At 40.0% G+C, this 13793-nt stretch overlaps 1 protein-coding gene across 6 annotated transcripts in view; it reads right to left on the bottom strand.

The window, feature by feature from the left end:
• The window catches only part of aebp2 (AE binding protein 2), a 96432-nt gene that overhangs the window by 41101 nt on the left and 41538 nt on the right, over positions 1-13793 (bottom strand). For all 6 annotated transcript variants that reach the window (XR_011596321.1, XR_011596322.1, XM_070897591.1 and 3 more), the window contains exons 3-4: positions 6907-7014; positions 4450-4636 (exon numbers count right to left, since the gene is read on the bottom strand). Coding sequence is in view for 4 of the 6 variants with exons in the window: in XM_070897591.1 (XP_070753692.1) it covers positions 4450-4636; positions 6907-7014 (295 nt within the window). In the remaining 2 variants the exon portion in view is untranslated. The remainder of the gene's footprint in view (positions 1-4449; positions 4637-6906; positions 7015-13793) is intronic.

The following is a 13793-nucleotide window of genomic DNA, read 5'->3' as shown; positions in this document are numbered from 1 at the left end:
GCAACACACTCCAACTCGTCTGTTATAATCGCTGTAATGTATCTCCGCACCATCTGTTACCAGTTATTTTACCTTGCTTCCCTTTGTGAAGCATGGCCATGTCATCATGACAAGATGAGGCCAACTGAAACAAACAACAGGTGTTTGATCCTAAAGATGCTGGAAATATGAGGAAATCACCAGCATATGATTTAGGAATATCGGATAAGATTTTCATGCACAGGTTATGAATTATATTCTCAGTTCCAAGGGGAAAAAATTTAAGCTTTTGTAACCAATAAAGTCAGCAGAAAATACAAAAACCCTTCCGAAGACCATCAAAAATTAATGTATAATGGGGTATAGAGGTAATTGGGAAGGTGTTGTGAAATTCGAAATTGTTACTGCAATAGAGAATAGTATGCTTATTCTACAGTAAATGGTTCAAACTAAAAGGTTGCTCTATCAATACGAAAAATGTTATATGTATATTTGAGTGTTCCTAGAGCCTCAGTGTGTCAGCCATGGTCCAATGGGTAGCACCCTTGATTCCAAGTCAGAAGGTTGTGGGTTCAAGTCCCACTCCAGAGACTTGAGCACAAAAAATCTAAGCTGACACTTCAGTGCAGTGAGGAAGTGCTGCACTGTTGGAGGTGCCATCTTTCGAACAAAACAGTAAACAGAGATCCTGTTTGCTCTCGTAAAAAATCCCATGGCACTCTTTTGTATAAGAGCAGGGAACTATAATCGGTGTTCTGAGCAATATTTATCCCTCAATCAACATCACTAAAACAGATGACCTGCTCATCATCACATTGCTGTTTGTGGAACCTTGCTGTGTGCAAATTGGCTGCTGTGTTTCCTACATTACAATAGCGACTACATTTGAAGAAGTACTTCACTGGCTGTAAAGTGATTTGGGATGTCCGGTGGTCATGAGGCACGCAAGTCTTTCTCTACTGGGCTACACTGGCTATGTTATAATCACATCTAGAGAAAAAAAAAAAGTTGGTTTTATGTCACAACAAAAATTAAGCAATTTCCTTGCCGCCTTCATCTAGGGTCCACCCACATTCCACTCCTGGAAAGATGGGAAGGAGAGGAGGTGGAGAGAAAAGAGGAAGAGAAAGTTATTGTATCCTTGGAGAGGAATACCTTCAAATACAAGGGAGCATTAAACTTAAATGTAGGCACTATTCAAAAGAGACTGCTGCAATGACATGATGCGATGGCAGGGCAGAATACACCCATTAGCAGTGGGGGAGGGGGAGCAAAAGATAAAATTCTGATCCACACAAATCCACAAATTATGTGTTCATACTAATGAGCAAAATGACCTGGATTCATTGCAACTTGAACCACCGAAGACAATATCCAATTCAGGGCTCAATCTCACCTAGGAGCAACTAACAGCCAGATTCATCATCCAAACCCTTGAGGGTTTGGATGATGAATCTGGCTGATCCTGATCATATAACCATTGTAAAATACAAAACAAATAGCACTTTATTCATGTCTACTCATTCATGCCCCTCCATAAAGAAAAGATTCACAGTGGCAGCTCATGAGTGAATGGTCCAGCCACGATTTGATATATTGATATGTTAACCAACCCTACTTATTTTCTGAATGCAAGTGGCAAGTGGGACTCAACATTTAAACATTGAAAGGAAACCAGTGGTGAGCTGATCCACCCTACTACATTTGGCATTTCAATAAAGATGTCCTCAGAACACTTCTGGATAGTTTCCCTAAAATTATGATTTACCCGCTTGACTTTTGCTTTTACATAATCCAATTTTTACTTGCCATGGCCTGTTTCTTCTCTGGAGGGAAAGTGCAATGTGATTGATGTTTGTACAGGCTTGGCTTTTTATGTTGACAGGACTAAAGATATTTCCAAACTTGGGACAGTTTTACCTGTTTTACAACTAAACTCCAAGTAAACTCATGACTAAAATACACATGGCTACACAGCTATTGGAATATGTGTTGCACTTCAGTTAATCAGGATCCATTGGATAGAGTTCAAGCTAATTCTATTTAGGTCAAGCTCATCTCCTGGTCAAATGCACAACGTGTTGCCCTTTACTCACAGTATGCACACTTTTAGTCACCATTTTCCTCGATCAATAGAAAGGTGGCAAGTATTTTTCCAATTTTATCTCCAAGTGAGCCTCAATTCAATTACCCATCCTCATTAATGCACTATTTTGTAGGATTCAATAAGCAAGTGGAAATGAATGAGGAAGAAAATTAAATCATAGCCAAGTTAGGTAATCGCTCCAATTTTGTGAACACAGATCATGCATTAAGTTCCCTTTCTGTGTCTTTCTCTCGAGTGTTTGAAGCTTTGTTGCATGTATTACTAAATTTATCAGTGAGTCTCTTTTGCGGCCAACTCGATCGTATATGGAAGCTGGAAATCTAGAACAAGTTTTTAGTATATAACGGAGTGGAGATGTGTCTTGCACATCTAATACAGTAAATGAAAAGCATTAACCATGAAGTAAAATTCTGAACCCAAGAATATTCAGTTTACAAAAGTACAGTGCATGCCATAATAGCACCCATTGTAAACTTGTCATTTACAGCAAAATGAACAGAAGTGAAGCAAAGACTAATCACTGCTTATGATATGTAGCGGATGTTCTAGCAACTAAAGTGCTTTCAAGGATCCATCTTCAGAAAAATACTTGGGATTGAATATTTGTGCTCAACAAAGCTCAGAATTTCACATTATTCTGCACTGACTTTTTCAAAGAGTGAACTAGTTACATAACTATGATGTATTGCTGCCTTCAAATCAGTGGTAAGAAAATGTTAATGTTACTTTCACTGCCATGTAATTTAGAAAAAAGGTAATCTCGGGAAAACATTGGGACGGTAACTCCAAGACAATCTTGACTATGGCCTCAAGAGGGCAACAAGGTTTTCCACATTACGGCCAAGCATTAATTTAGAATTTAAAAAAAAATTAATCTTCTAACTATTTTTTTTCCCAAGCACTATCTGTTCATATTGTGTCAGATAAGCATCGTTGTTAGAAGCATACAGCACAGGAGGCTGCCATTTGGCCTATTGTGCCAGTGCTTTCTTGGAGTTATTTTTAACACCTCGATTAAATCTCCCCTTAATCTCTGCACCAAGGAGAACAATCTTATCTTCTCTCGTCTCTCCACCCAAGTCCATTATCCCCGATACCATTTTGGTAAATCTCTTCTGCACCCACTCAAATCCCCATTAAACACTGATCATATAAAAGCTTGCTTCAGTCAGTTTCTGCGTTGGTTTTATGATCTGTGCATCACAATTTGAATTACTTCCAACAACAGATGTTCATCTCCTTTGTGTGACAAAGAACAATTTTGAACAGCGCAATCTGTTTCTTCTATCAAGAGGCGCTTGATGAGAATATGCCATCATTCTGAATGAGAAGTAACCGTCAAGTGAAGCACTTTCTTTCATCAGGAGGCAAACTTTCGAGTTGGACCTATAATTGAATACAAAGTACAAGCATTTGGAGCGCGAACAAACTTCCTTCGTCATCACTGGGTCAATATCCTGGAATTCCCTCCCGAACAGCACTATGGGAGTACCTTCACCACACTGACTGCGGTGGTTCAAGGCGGCAACTCACCATCTTCTCAAGAGCAATTAGGGATAAGCAATATTGGCCTTGCCAACGACGCCATCACATGAATTCATTTTTTTTTTTTTAAACTGCATTCGGCACAGATCCTCAGGATTATTGACCTACACAAGTTCCTCTCCATCCTACAGGGAAATAGAAGACATTTTTTAACCCATTGGAGGCTGGAGACGTTGTAATGATTGTACAACTGAGTACCTTGCTAGGTAGCTTCAGAAGGCATTGAGTAAACCATGTAAAGTGAGACTGAAGTCACGTATTGGCCAGACCAGGTAAGAGTCGCAGATTGCCTTTCCTGAAGGACATTAGTAAACTTGTTGGGTTTTTAGCAGGGAGATTGGGGTGGGTGAAGGAGAAGGAAGTTATCAGGCCAAGAACAGGGACATGCATACTAAATCTTCTCTGCCTGTCCTCGTCTGCACAAAAGCACCACTATCTCACCATGAATATTTTCATTTCCTACAACAGCCACCTGCCAAAATACAGGCAATACCAAATCCAAAAGTAATTTGGCTGACAGTGCCGAAACTCATCACCCAAAACCCATCATGTATAACCATCAAGAACAAAAAAATTTCCATCCGATTCAGTCCGGACTGAATTAAAGGTAAAGTCAAATGGAAAAAAAAAAAAGTACGTTTACCCAAAGTGCCTCCTCCAGCTCCATCAACCAGATCAACTGTTGAATACAAAAATGTGGTAGTAAAACACTGCATTTTAAAACCACCAATAATGGGCAGAACTAGAAATATCAATCATGATGACCGGATACTGGTTGTAGATCAATGAATGTAAAAATCAGATATATGAAAACTCACGTAGCGAGCGTCTTCGCTTATTTTTTAGCCTCCTTCGTTTGTTCATAACAGCTTTAGAAGGCGACTCCTCCTTGACCTTCGGCTGACTAGTGACTTTTGCAGAGTTTTGTTGGCTGAAGTGTGTAGGTACATGACGAGCAAGGCCACCTTGAGATGCAAAGCTAGCAGTACACCCACCAACAACACACTGAAAAAAATACAACAGAAACCGTCACATTTCATCTTGCAATATCGAGTGTATCATTGCAAAATCATAACACTGCAGCAAGTTGAATGTTGAGCAAATGCAACTGTTGTAGTTACATAAATACAGAATGACCAGGGACATATAGCACCCTACCCCACCCAAACTTGTATTTTAAAATCAAGTGCTTCCAATCTGATTTCTGATGAAAATTAACTGCTTATGAAGCACTCTGGTATTGATTTTGAAGATCCCAGATAGTGTCAGGATGCCCATTCGTTTGCATGCAATTATCCATTAAATCAGCTCTCTATATGAATGAAAAAATTGTTCCAAAAAATTGGAGGAGATGGGATTGGGTGGTTTGTTTGTGAATGCACCAAGCCTTCAAAACAAAAGTGGAGTTAGAAGCATTAAAAACTATGGAGGGAATAGGAAAAAGTAGTAATATTGGAGATGGTGGTTTAAGCTTGAGAACAGAGAGCTTAATACTCCTGAAGAAAATTTTCTGGAGAGCAGAAAGATATTTTGGCCTTGGAGGGGGAATGTCCAGATTTACCAGAATACTATAATTTCAAAGGTTAAATTATGGAGGGCAGGTTGCATAAACTTAGTTTATATTCGAGATTAGAAGGATGTGGGGTAACCAATTCAATGCCTTTAAAATGATAAAAAGGATTTAATAGCATAGATAGAGATACTATTTCCTCTGGTGAGAGAATCCAGAACAAGGGAGCATACTCCTAGAATTAGAAGTAGGTCATTTAGTAATCAAGTCAGGAAACACTTCCACGCAAAGGGTAGTGGAAATCAGGAACACACAAAAGGCTTGTGGTTGCTGGGTCAATTGAAAAATTCAAAACCAAGATCGATAGATTTGTTATATTTAAGGGTATTAGGTGATTTGGAGCAAAGGTAGGTAGATGGAGTTGAAGTACAGATCAGCCATGATCTAACAGAATGGCAGAACAGGCTTGAGGGGCTGAATGGCCTACTCCTGTCCCCAAGTTCCTATGAAAAAAAAGGTGGGATGGCAGCGTTAGTCAAGTGCCTACTGTAGTGCCAGAACATCATGATGAGAAGGTCGATCTGAAGGAGATCCAAACCAGTCTCATCTACCTACCCTCAGTTCCACAGTACAACGCACAGTCCATTATTACTACCTGATCAGTTTCAGCTGCTGCCCGTTTGGGTTTTTCCTCCTCCCCTGGTCCTTAGCAGCTTTCAAGAAGCAACTCACTACTCGGTTTAAACAGAAGCAGACAACACAATTAATGCTAGCTTACTAAATGGGTTACTTACTGACGTTCTACTGTGCGTTATAGGGACATTAACCATGTCTAACGGTCACCAATTTGAGTTTTAACATGCAATCACACATACATTTTCAAACTTTGATTACGCTGTTGGGAGAATGTGGACAAAACTTCAGTAGGATTTAAACTGATCAACCCTGAGGGTATTAGTTATTTAAGATGACAAACTCAACTCCAAGGATAAATTACTCACTGCATTTTACTAAAATAATGCTCATTTCTCAACAGCAATGATGAAAGTGCTAATAATCCATTTCAGATTCTATCCTTCAATAGCAAGTATCCTGTGAAAACACTGGTGCTATATTATAAACCTACAATCATGACATAATTCTACTATTTTGTAGTTAATATCACTTTCCAATAACTTACTGTTCAGAAAATCATGTAGGCTGAAGTTATGCTGTCAAATTTCATATCAAAGTACTACAATACTTTAAAAGATTCCAATTTGATGCCCAAGGCCACTAAAGGCAAGCAGTGAGATCCTGCCAATTGGTAGTCTTGCAGCATCTCAAGATAAAAGTCAGCAATCCAACTCCAGGCTGGTGCGGAGGTGCATTTTTAAAAAGTGTCCTAGTAGCCCCACTCTTAGCTTTGCTTTCTATACACACATTCAAGCTCTCGCGCGCAGAGCTCCTTTGTGGGTCATCTAATTGCAGCCTTGACAGATGTCTGCCAGTTATGCATCATACTACAGATATACAGGCCACAGCCCAAAGCCAGCCATATATTCAGCCTTAATCTGTAACAATTGGTCTCCAAAGGCACATTTCAACCCACTAATGCAGTCGGTGACTTAATTCAAACAAAAGGATCGGTGTTTTGGGAGCTCGGTGTAGGTATTTCCACATAATTTAACACTCATGATTTTCGACTCATTCCCTATGAAATTGTGCCAGTGTTCTTCTGAAGCCATGATTGGATAGAATTTTCAATGGATGTTTTCACACCTACCTTGAAGGGTTTATCGCCACTATGTGTAAGCATGTGCCTCTGCAGCCAGCTCTGACTAGTAGACGGTGTGTTGTATACTTTGCAACCTTTCCATAGACAGACAAATACCTGGAAAACACAGAAATTTGGCAAATGTTTGAAATACTACTTTAAGGACACACCAGTCAATGTTAGAGGCATTTTTCCCTCCTTCAATAAAATTATTGATGAACAGACAAGATAAGGAATACCAGTGCTCAGTAACAGAACACTTTTCTCTTTCGGGCTCCCACTGCCACCGTGGCACTTCCAACATGAAATTTAGTACAGCCACAAGCAAAGTAAAGTTCTGTCTACATTGCACCAACAATGTGCCCAAATGCAGAAAAGCACTCATACTGTACACCAGTTTGATATCTTTTATCTATCGGTCATCCTTGTAATTAGATGACTGGTCTTTGCACTATTTATGTCACATTATGACTAATTGTGCGAAGAACTCACTAACTAAAAACTGAAGGCTACTCAATTTCATGCATGACCTTCACAGTTGGTAGGAGGGCTTTTATCCCATCACTCTGGGCTGCTTTAGAGTCTGACCTTTATAATGCTGATCCTCTTTATAAGGCTCCATTTGAGAGTCAGGCAAAAACATTACACACCCTTTGGATTCAAGCCATAAAAACACATCAAATCTTTTATTTAAGGGAGCTGCTGCATTTTTTTTTAAAAAAAAGGTAATGCAAGAGAAATCTAATATGCACAAATTAGATTTAAAAAACAAACTGATTCAAGTTTATCAGGTCTGCAATTGGGACACCTATAAACTTGCTGAGGTGCTTAATTAGTGCTGACATAGATGAGTAACACAGAAAGGTGCTGCAGACTCAGAGGCAGTGAAGATCTTACAAAGACAGTTCAACAGGATATCCACCTGGGATGATCAGCGGCACATGAAGACAAATGCAAAGTACTATGCACTGGGGGGGGAATAAAAGGAGGCACTTGCAATCCTTGATGAGAAAACTCACCAAATTGAAAAGGGATCTAGAGGCATTAGCTGAATCATCGCTCAGCATGTTCAGTGAGAAACAGCAATGGACAACAAACAGAATGCTGGATTTATAGGACCAAATCAGGTCAATTCAAATCCCAAGACATCATGCTGAAATTATGACCTGATCAGGCTACATCTAAAATACCCATGTAACAAAAAGGAGGCATCCAGATGACTGTAATGAGGCGGATTCCCAGTTTAAAAGGGATGAATTGGAGGAGGACAAGATAAGCTCGGACATCAGCTCAAAAGGGACTAGCTGGGAGGGGATCTTACCCTGCCATACAAGTTGCCTAAAAAGAGAGAAAGAGTAAGACTGTGACCAGGTTTTCAGGTATGCCAGGGTTAGAAAAAAAGTAGTCACAGGCACATGGTTAAAAATGACAAGATTACAATAGATGCCAAATAATTATTTGCACAAAGCATGATGGAATAGATTGTCAGAGTGGTTGAAGTCAGAACACTGCATTTGTTTAAGAATCAGCTAGGTGCTGTAATAGGAAGACATTAGGGTTGGTATGCTGGAAGGATGAGATTGAATAGGCTAATGGGCTTTTCCAACCAAATTTTGGCTTGTAATCACCAATAATTAATTTCTTTCCAGTATTTCTTTGGGGAAGAAACAAAACAATTCCATTGGCAATTCAATTTTGTGCTTGAAGAACTGGGGGTGAGGGGAAAGATGAGAAACTGATTCATGTAATTTGCACTTTCAAGCAAAATGGTGCCATCTTTGTGCATTGAAATGAAACTATGTGGTAGACGATAGTAATAACAAGGACACCCTCAAAACCTCCCTGATAAAGTGCAACATCCCCACTAACTCCTGGGAATCCTGGCCAAAGACCGCCCTAAGTGGAGGAAGTGCATCCGGGAGGGCGCCGAGCACCTTGAGTCTTATTGCCGAGAGCATGCAGAAACCAAGCGCAGGGCAGGCAGCGGAAAGAGCTTGCGGCAAACCTGTCTCACCCTCCCATATCCTCGACGACTATCTGTCTCATCTGTGACAGGGACTGTGGTTCTCGTATTGGACTGTTCAGCCACCTACGGACTCATTTTAAGAGTGGCAGCAAGTCTTCCTCGATTCCGAGGGATTGCCTATGATGATGATCTTGCAGGGTACGAGTCACCAACGAGGTTTTCCATGCTCTTTATAAAAGATAAGTGCCTGTCTAGGAACCCAGCAGAGGCCAGGAACTTGCCATATGGGAAACATTCCATGTGAACCACTGTCTTACCACTCCATGGTGAGGCACATTAGTACATCAGTGGCTTCCTCAATATGAACAGACATGGTAACAGAGATCCTTCCACTGATCACAGTCATATCTAAGCTTTACAAACACAAGAAAAACATGATTTAATATCAGAATATGCTCTATGACATGTATTGGAACTAATTGAATTACATGCTGTCCTTTCATCCTCCAGGCCAGTTAAATTTAACCCACACTCTGCCAGTCACAATGGACAGTCTCAGGCCAGTTGCCAGTCCACAGCACAAAACTGCCCAAAGTTTTGCAGCTGTCCACACTAAACAAAGTCTTAAGGCTGCAAGGATGGCCAACGTGGGAATTGAATTGGACACTGGGGTATTGAGGGGGGGGGGGGGGTTGCTTTTCTGGGTTGGGATTAAGTACTTATTGAGCACAGCAAAATTAACTTCACTCTGCACTGACTCCTGGTCACCAAGCTTTGGCAACAAAGGCAAAAATTGATCTATTTCTCAGCAGCAGACAGCTCTCACCTTGAGGACAGAGCCAAAATGCCAAGTATAATTGTATATCAATCTGAAAAAATATACTTATGCAGGTTACCTAATTGTAATCAAGCTTGAACCACCACCAGGGCAGGTCACAATCTGACCAATGCTCGACCTGGCACTTAGCAACTCTTTTGCTTTCTAATTTTATTTTTACTGTTCCACCAACTCCATCTTTTTTTGAAAATGCTTTATTCTTCTTCCTCCTGGATTAGCTTTAAGCGCACACACACACAATCCAGCAAGTACAATGTCCAAAAGAGGCTTCCAATTTGCAAAGAAAAGAAAAAACAAATTGCTGACTGTCAGTAAATTGGATTTCAATATTGCTACAAGGCTTAGTGTGTTGGTAAAATGCTTTAGGGGAAAGAACAAAACCACACAAGTCAAAACACTTTAAAATTACCTCAAGTTACTTTGACCATAACAGCCACAAGTGATAGACCTGCTCCATCAATACTTCACCTTGCACTAGAGCTCAAAGTGCTCTCTCCAGATATAAACCAAATTTGAGGGAACAAATTTAATAACTGTATAATTGGGGTGTTCACAAACAGTTGAAATGAAAGTGAAATTTTACAAATTGAGCAGAAGTGGAAAGGAGGTGGGACTAAAGCAAAACGCAGTCAATGAGTGTACAACGATTCAACACAGACTACCCAATCACCACAAAACAAATAGACCGTGACAAAATATAAATCCAAACCCTGTGGTACCAATATTTGTTTTTACTGATTTAGTGACCTTGTCCTGGAAAATGGTAAAGATTCAGACAAATTTGTACATTGTTTTGCATATGGAAATAGATGCTAGATTTAAATTGAGTTTATTTTCACACATTTACTTCAATCCCATTATGTTTGACAGAGTTTTCCATTTTAAGTTGGTATTCTGACAGAACCTTATGCCCTAGCGTTTTCAGTTTCTGTGCTCATCAGCTTGAGATTTTGTTCATTAGTGAATGGAAGGAAAATCGTGGGCCGGCCAGCACATAAGCAAAAAACCTTAATCTATGCAGTAGAATTTCCACTTTGGGCACAATCGGCGAAACAGGCACAAATTGCACCCGTTTTGAAGAGTATTTATTTTCGTCATGTTTCCCTTCAAACTCTTTTGCGTATCGCCAAATGTATAATTTGCCATGAACTAGCGCAATCATGCAGCGTTTTAACTGATTTTTATTTACATCTGCTTTAGAAAAATTCCTTAATGTATTTAAGAGTGGTAACGGTGCAGTTTGATTAATACAGCTGAAAGTGGATTTAATCACAAAAATCTAAGCATTTTTAATCATGTCAATCCTGCGAGTAACCCGACTTTAAAACTGAAAATGACTAAAATATAATTTGCTAGTTATATTGGGGTACAGTAGTCAGTTTCTTACTAAATTTTAAAAAATTGTTCAAAAAATTTTAACCCATTCCCATTAGTGTCAAAGAGCAAACTTCATTTTCGGAGCCTCCTCAAAAGGCCCGCAAATGAGTGCATTTAGAGGATTCCTTCCAAACAGCTACTGCAAGCTGACAGAAAACAGTCAGTGCCGTTGAGATCACCTGACCAGCTAAATGCGTTTCAATGTGAATGGCACACAAGGTTGTAAGAATGCATGTGACTGACAATACAGTGTTCGGATGCGGTACAGCGCACTCTGCACGACCCGTGTTTAACCCCGTGACCTGACCACAGTCCTAGAATACCAAACAGCACACACCATGTTTATTTTCTGCATTGAATGCATCAAAATATACGTTCACTTCTATATGTAAAAAAAGTATAATCCACAGGCGAAAGTTATCCCAGAGTGGCCAGACCAGAAGAGTCCCAAGTTTTCAAATGGCTGAAGACTAAAGCACAAATAATAGGCAATTACAAGATTGATGAAGAGCACAGAAGCCTTTAAGGGGAAGTAGAAAAGTCAACAAGAGTTCGAGAAAGTGATAGAAGGAAATGCTGATAGGGCAAGATGAAGTTAGTGAGGAGTATAAACACCGGCAAGGACCAGTTGGGCCGAATGGCCCGTTTCTGTGCTGTAAATTCTATGCAATTCATCCTGGGGGTGTGGCCAGTGTTGTTTTTTTAATTTAAAACTAGTGCAAAAGATCACAGAAATTTTGGGTTGCACTGAATGCCATTTGCGGTTAAAATTCCACGATCTTCTGAGCTGGTTCGGGCGAATGGAGCCGAAGCACAACCGAGTGGAAACTCCAGGTCTATATGGGGTTGCAATTTCACAAAAATTGAAGTGAACATAACCATAACACAATTGGGTGGCAGAAAGTTTAAATTCAACTAATATTAAAATAATTATTCTGGGTTTTCTAACAATTTTGAAACTCATCATAGAATGGTCAGAACACAAAGAAGCCATTCAGCCAGTCGAGCTGATGCCAACTCTCTGCAAGAGTACTTCAGCTAGTCCTAATCCCCCACAGCCCCCCAAACATTTTCTCAGTCAGGTATTTATCCAATTCCCTTTTGAAAGCCACAATTGAATCTGCCTCCACCACCCTTTCAGGCAGTAGTTTCCAAATGTTATTTCCTCGTGTCACCTTTGGTTCTTCTGCCAACCACCTTAAATCTGTGTCCTCTGATTCTCAGCCCTACAGTCAATGGGAACAGTTTCTCTCTACTCTGTCTAGACCCCTCATGATATTGAACACCTCAATTAAATCTCCTCTCAATCTTCTCTGCTCCAAGGGGAACAACCCCAGTTTCTCTAGTCTATGTAACTCGAAGTCCCTGATCTCTGGAACCACTCAAATCTTTTCTGCACCCTCTCTAAGGCCTTCACATTCTTCCTAAAGTCCGGTGCCCAGAATTGGACACAATACTCCAGTTGAGGCCGAACCAATATTTTATAAAAGGTTCATCATAACTTCCTTGCTTTTGTACTCTATGCCTCTATTTATGAAGCCCAGGATTCCGTATGCTTTTAAAAAAAAACTATTTCACAGCTTTCCCTGCCACCTTTAACGATTTGTACATATATACTCCCAGATCTCACGTTCATGCACCCCCCCCCCCTTTAGAATTGTACCAGTTAGCTTATATTGCCTCACCTCGTTCTTCCTAACAAAATGCATCACTTTGCCCTTGTGTTATATTTCATCTGCCACGTGTCCGCCTATTTCACCAGCCTATGTTTTCTTCCAAGTCCATCACTATCCTCCTCACTGTTCACTATACTTCCAAGTTTTGTATTATTAAAAGCAGTATAATAATCATTACTTCTGAATGAAAGCAATTCTAACAAAACTAAGGCTATAATTCAGGACGTAATAGGTTACAAGTAATATAGTGACACAGCCAATTAATTCACTTTGCCTGCAGCAATGCCGAGGGATGGTGGGTGCATTACAAGCAGATTTCCCCCGCCATGAACCGCAATCTGCAACAATCCTATTCAACTATACGCATCTATATAATTAAATGTCTAGTACACAATCATGTCACACCTGAATGTGCAGCCTCAATTGTCACTCATAAGCACCACATATCTGCAGGTCAAAAATCAGCGATTGGCTGACAATCTGTTAAATGATCACACATATATTTCATTGACCAAATGTAAACCTTCTCTTGGTTCATAAGGCATTGATGGGAGCCTGACATTGCAGACATCGTCAACTAGGCCCGATTCATGGCAAATAACACATGTTCAGATGTTTGGACTGGAGATTGAAACCCGCTCACTTCTGCACTTGTCTCTCCTGGACTGCAACAATAAGCGTCAACAAAAGCCACAAATCTATGGTGAAAGTAAAGGGTAAAAATGAAAAAAGTCCATTGTCGACTGATGCTGCAAGAGGAGATTGTGTGGGGGGTGGGGGGGAGGTTTGAACTTAGGTGGGAAAAGTTACTCGTAGCTTCACCAAGTTTTGTAAAATAGTGTTACAAATATATCTGGCTGGCCCGGTACCTTTTTAGTATCCATGAAGTATGCAACATTTTTATCTTAAGTCAAATGTATTATTTAAGTGTGTTGCATTTCACAATACGTGAATCAATCTTATTTAGGTTATTCCAAGTAACATGAGCAACATCAGCTAATGTGGAAACCTATATTTTTGTAAATTTCAAGTCAATACA

The sequence above is a fragment of the Pristiophorus japonicus genome, chromosome 13 (genome assembly GCF_044704955.1).
Source record: "Pristiophorus japonicus isolate sPriJap1 chromosome 13, sPriJap1.hap1, whole genome shotgun sequence".
In the NCBI taxonomy this organism is placed as follows: Eukaryota; Metazoa; Chordata; class Chondrichthyes; family Pristiophoridae; genus Pristiophorus; species Pristiophorus japonicus.
This window is presented reverse-complemented; position numbering and strand designations above follow the sequence as displayed.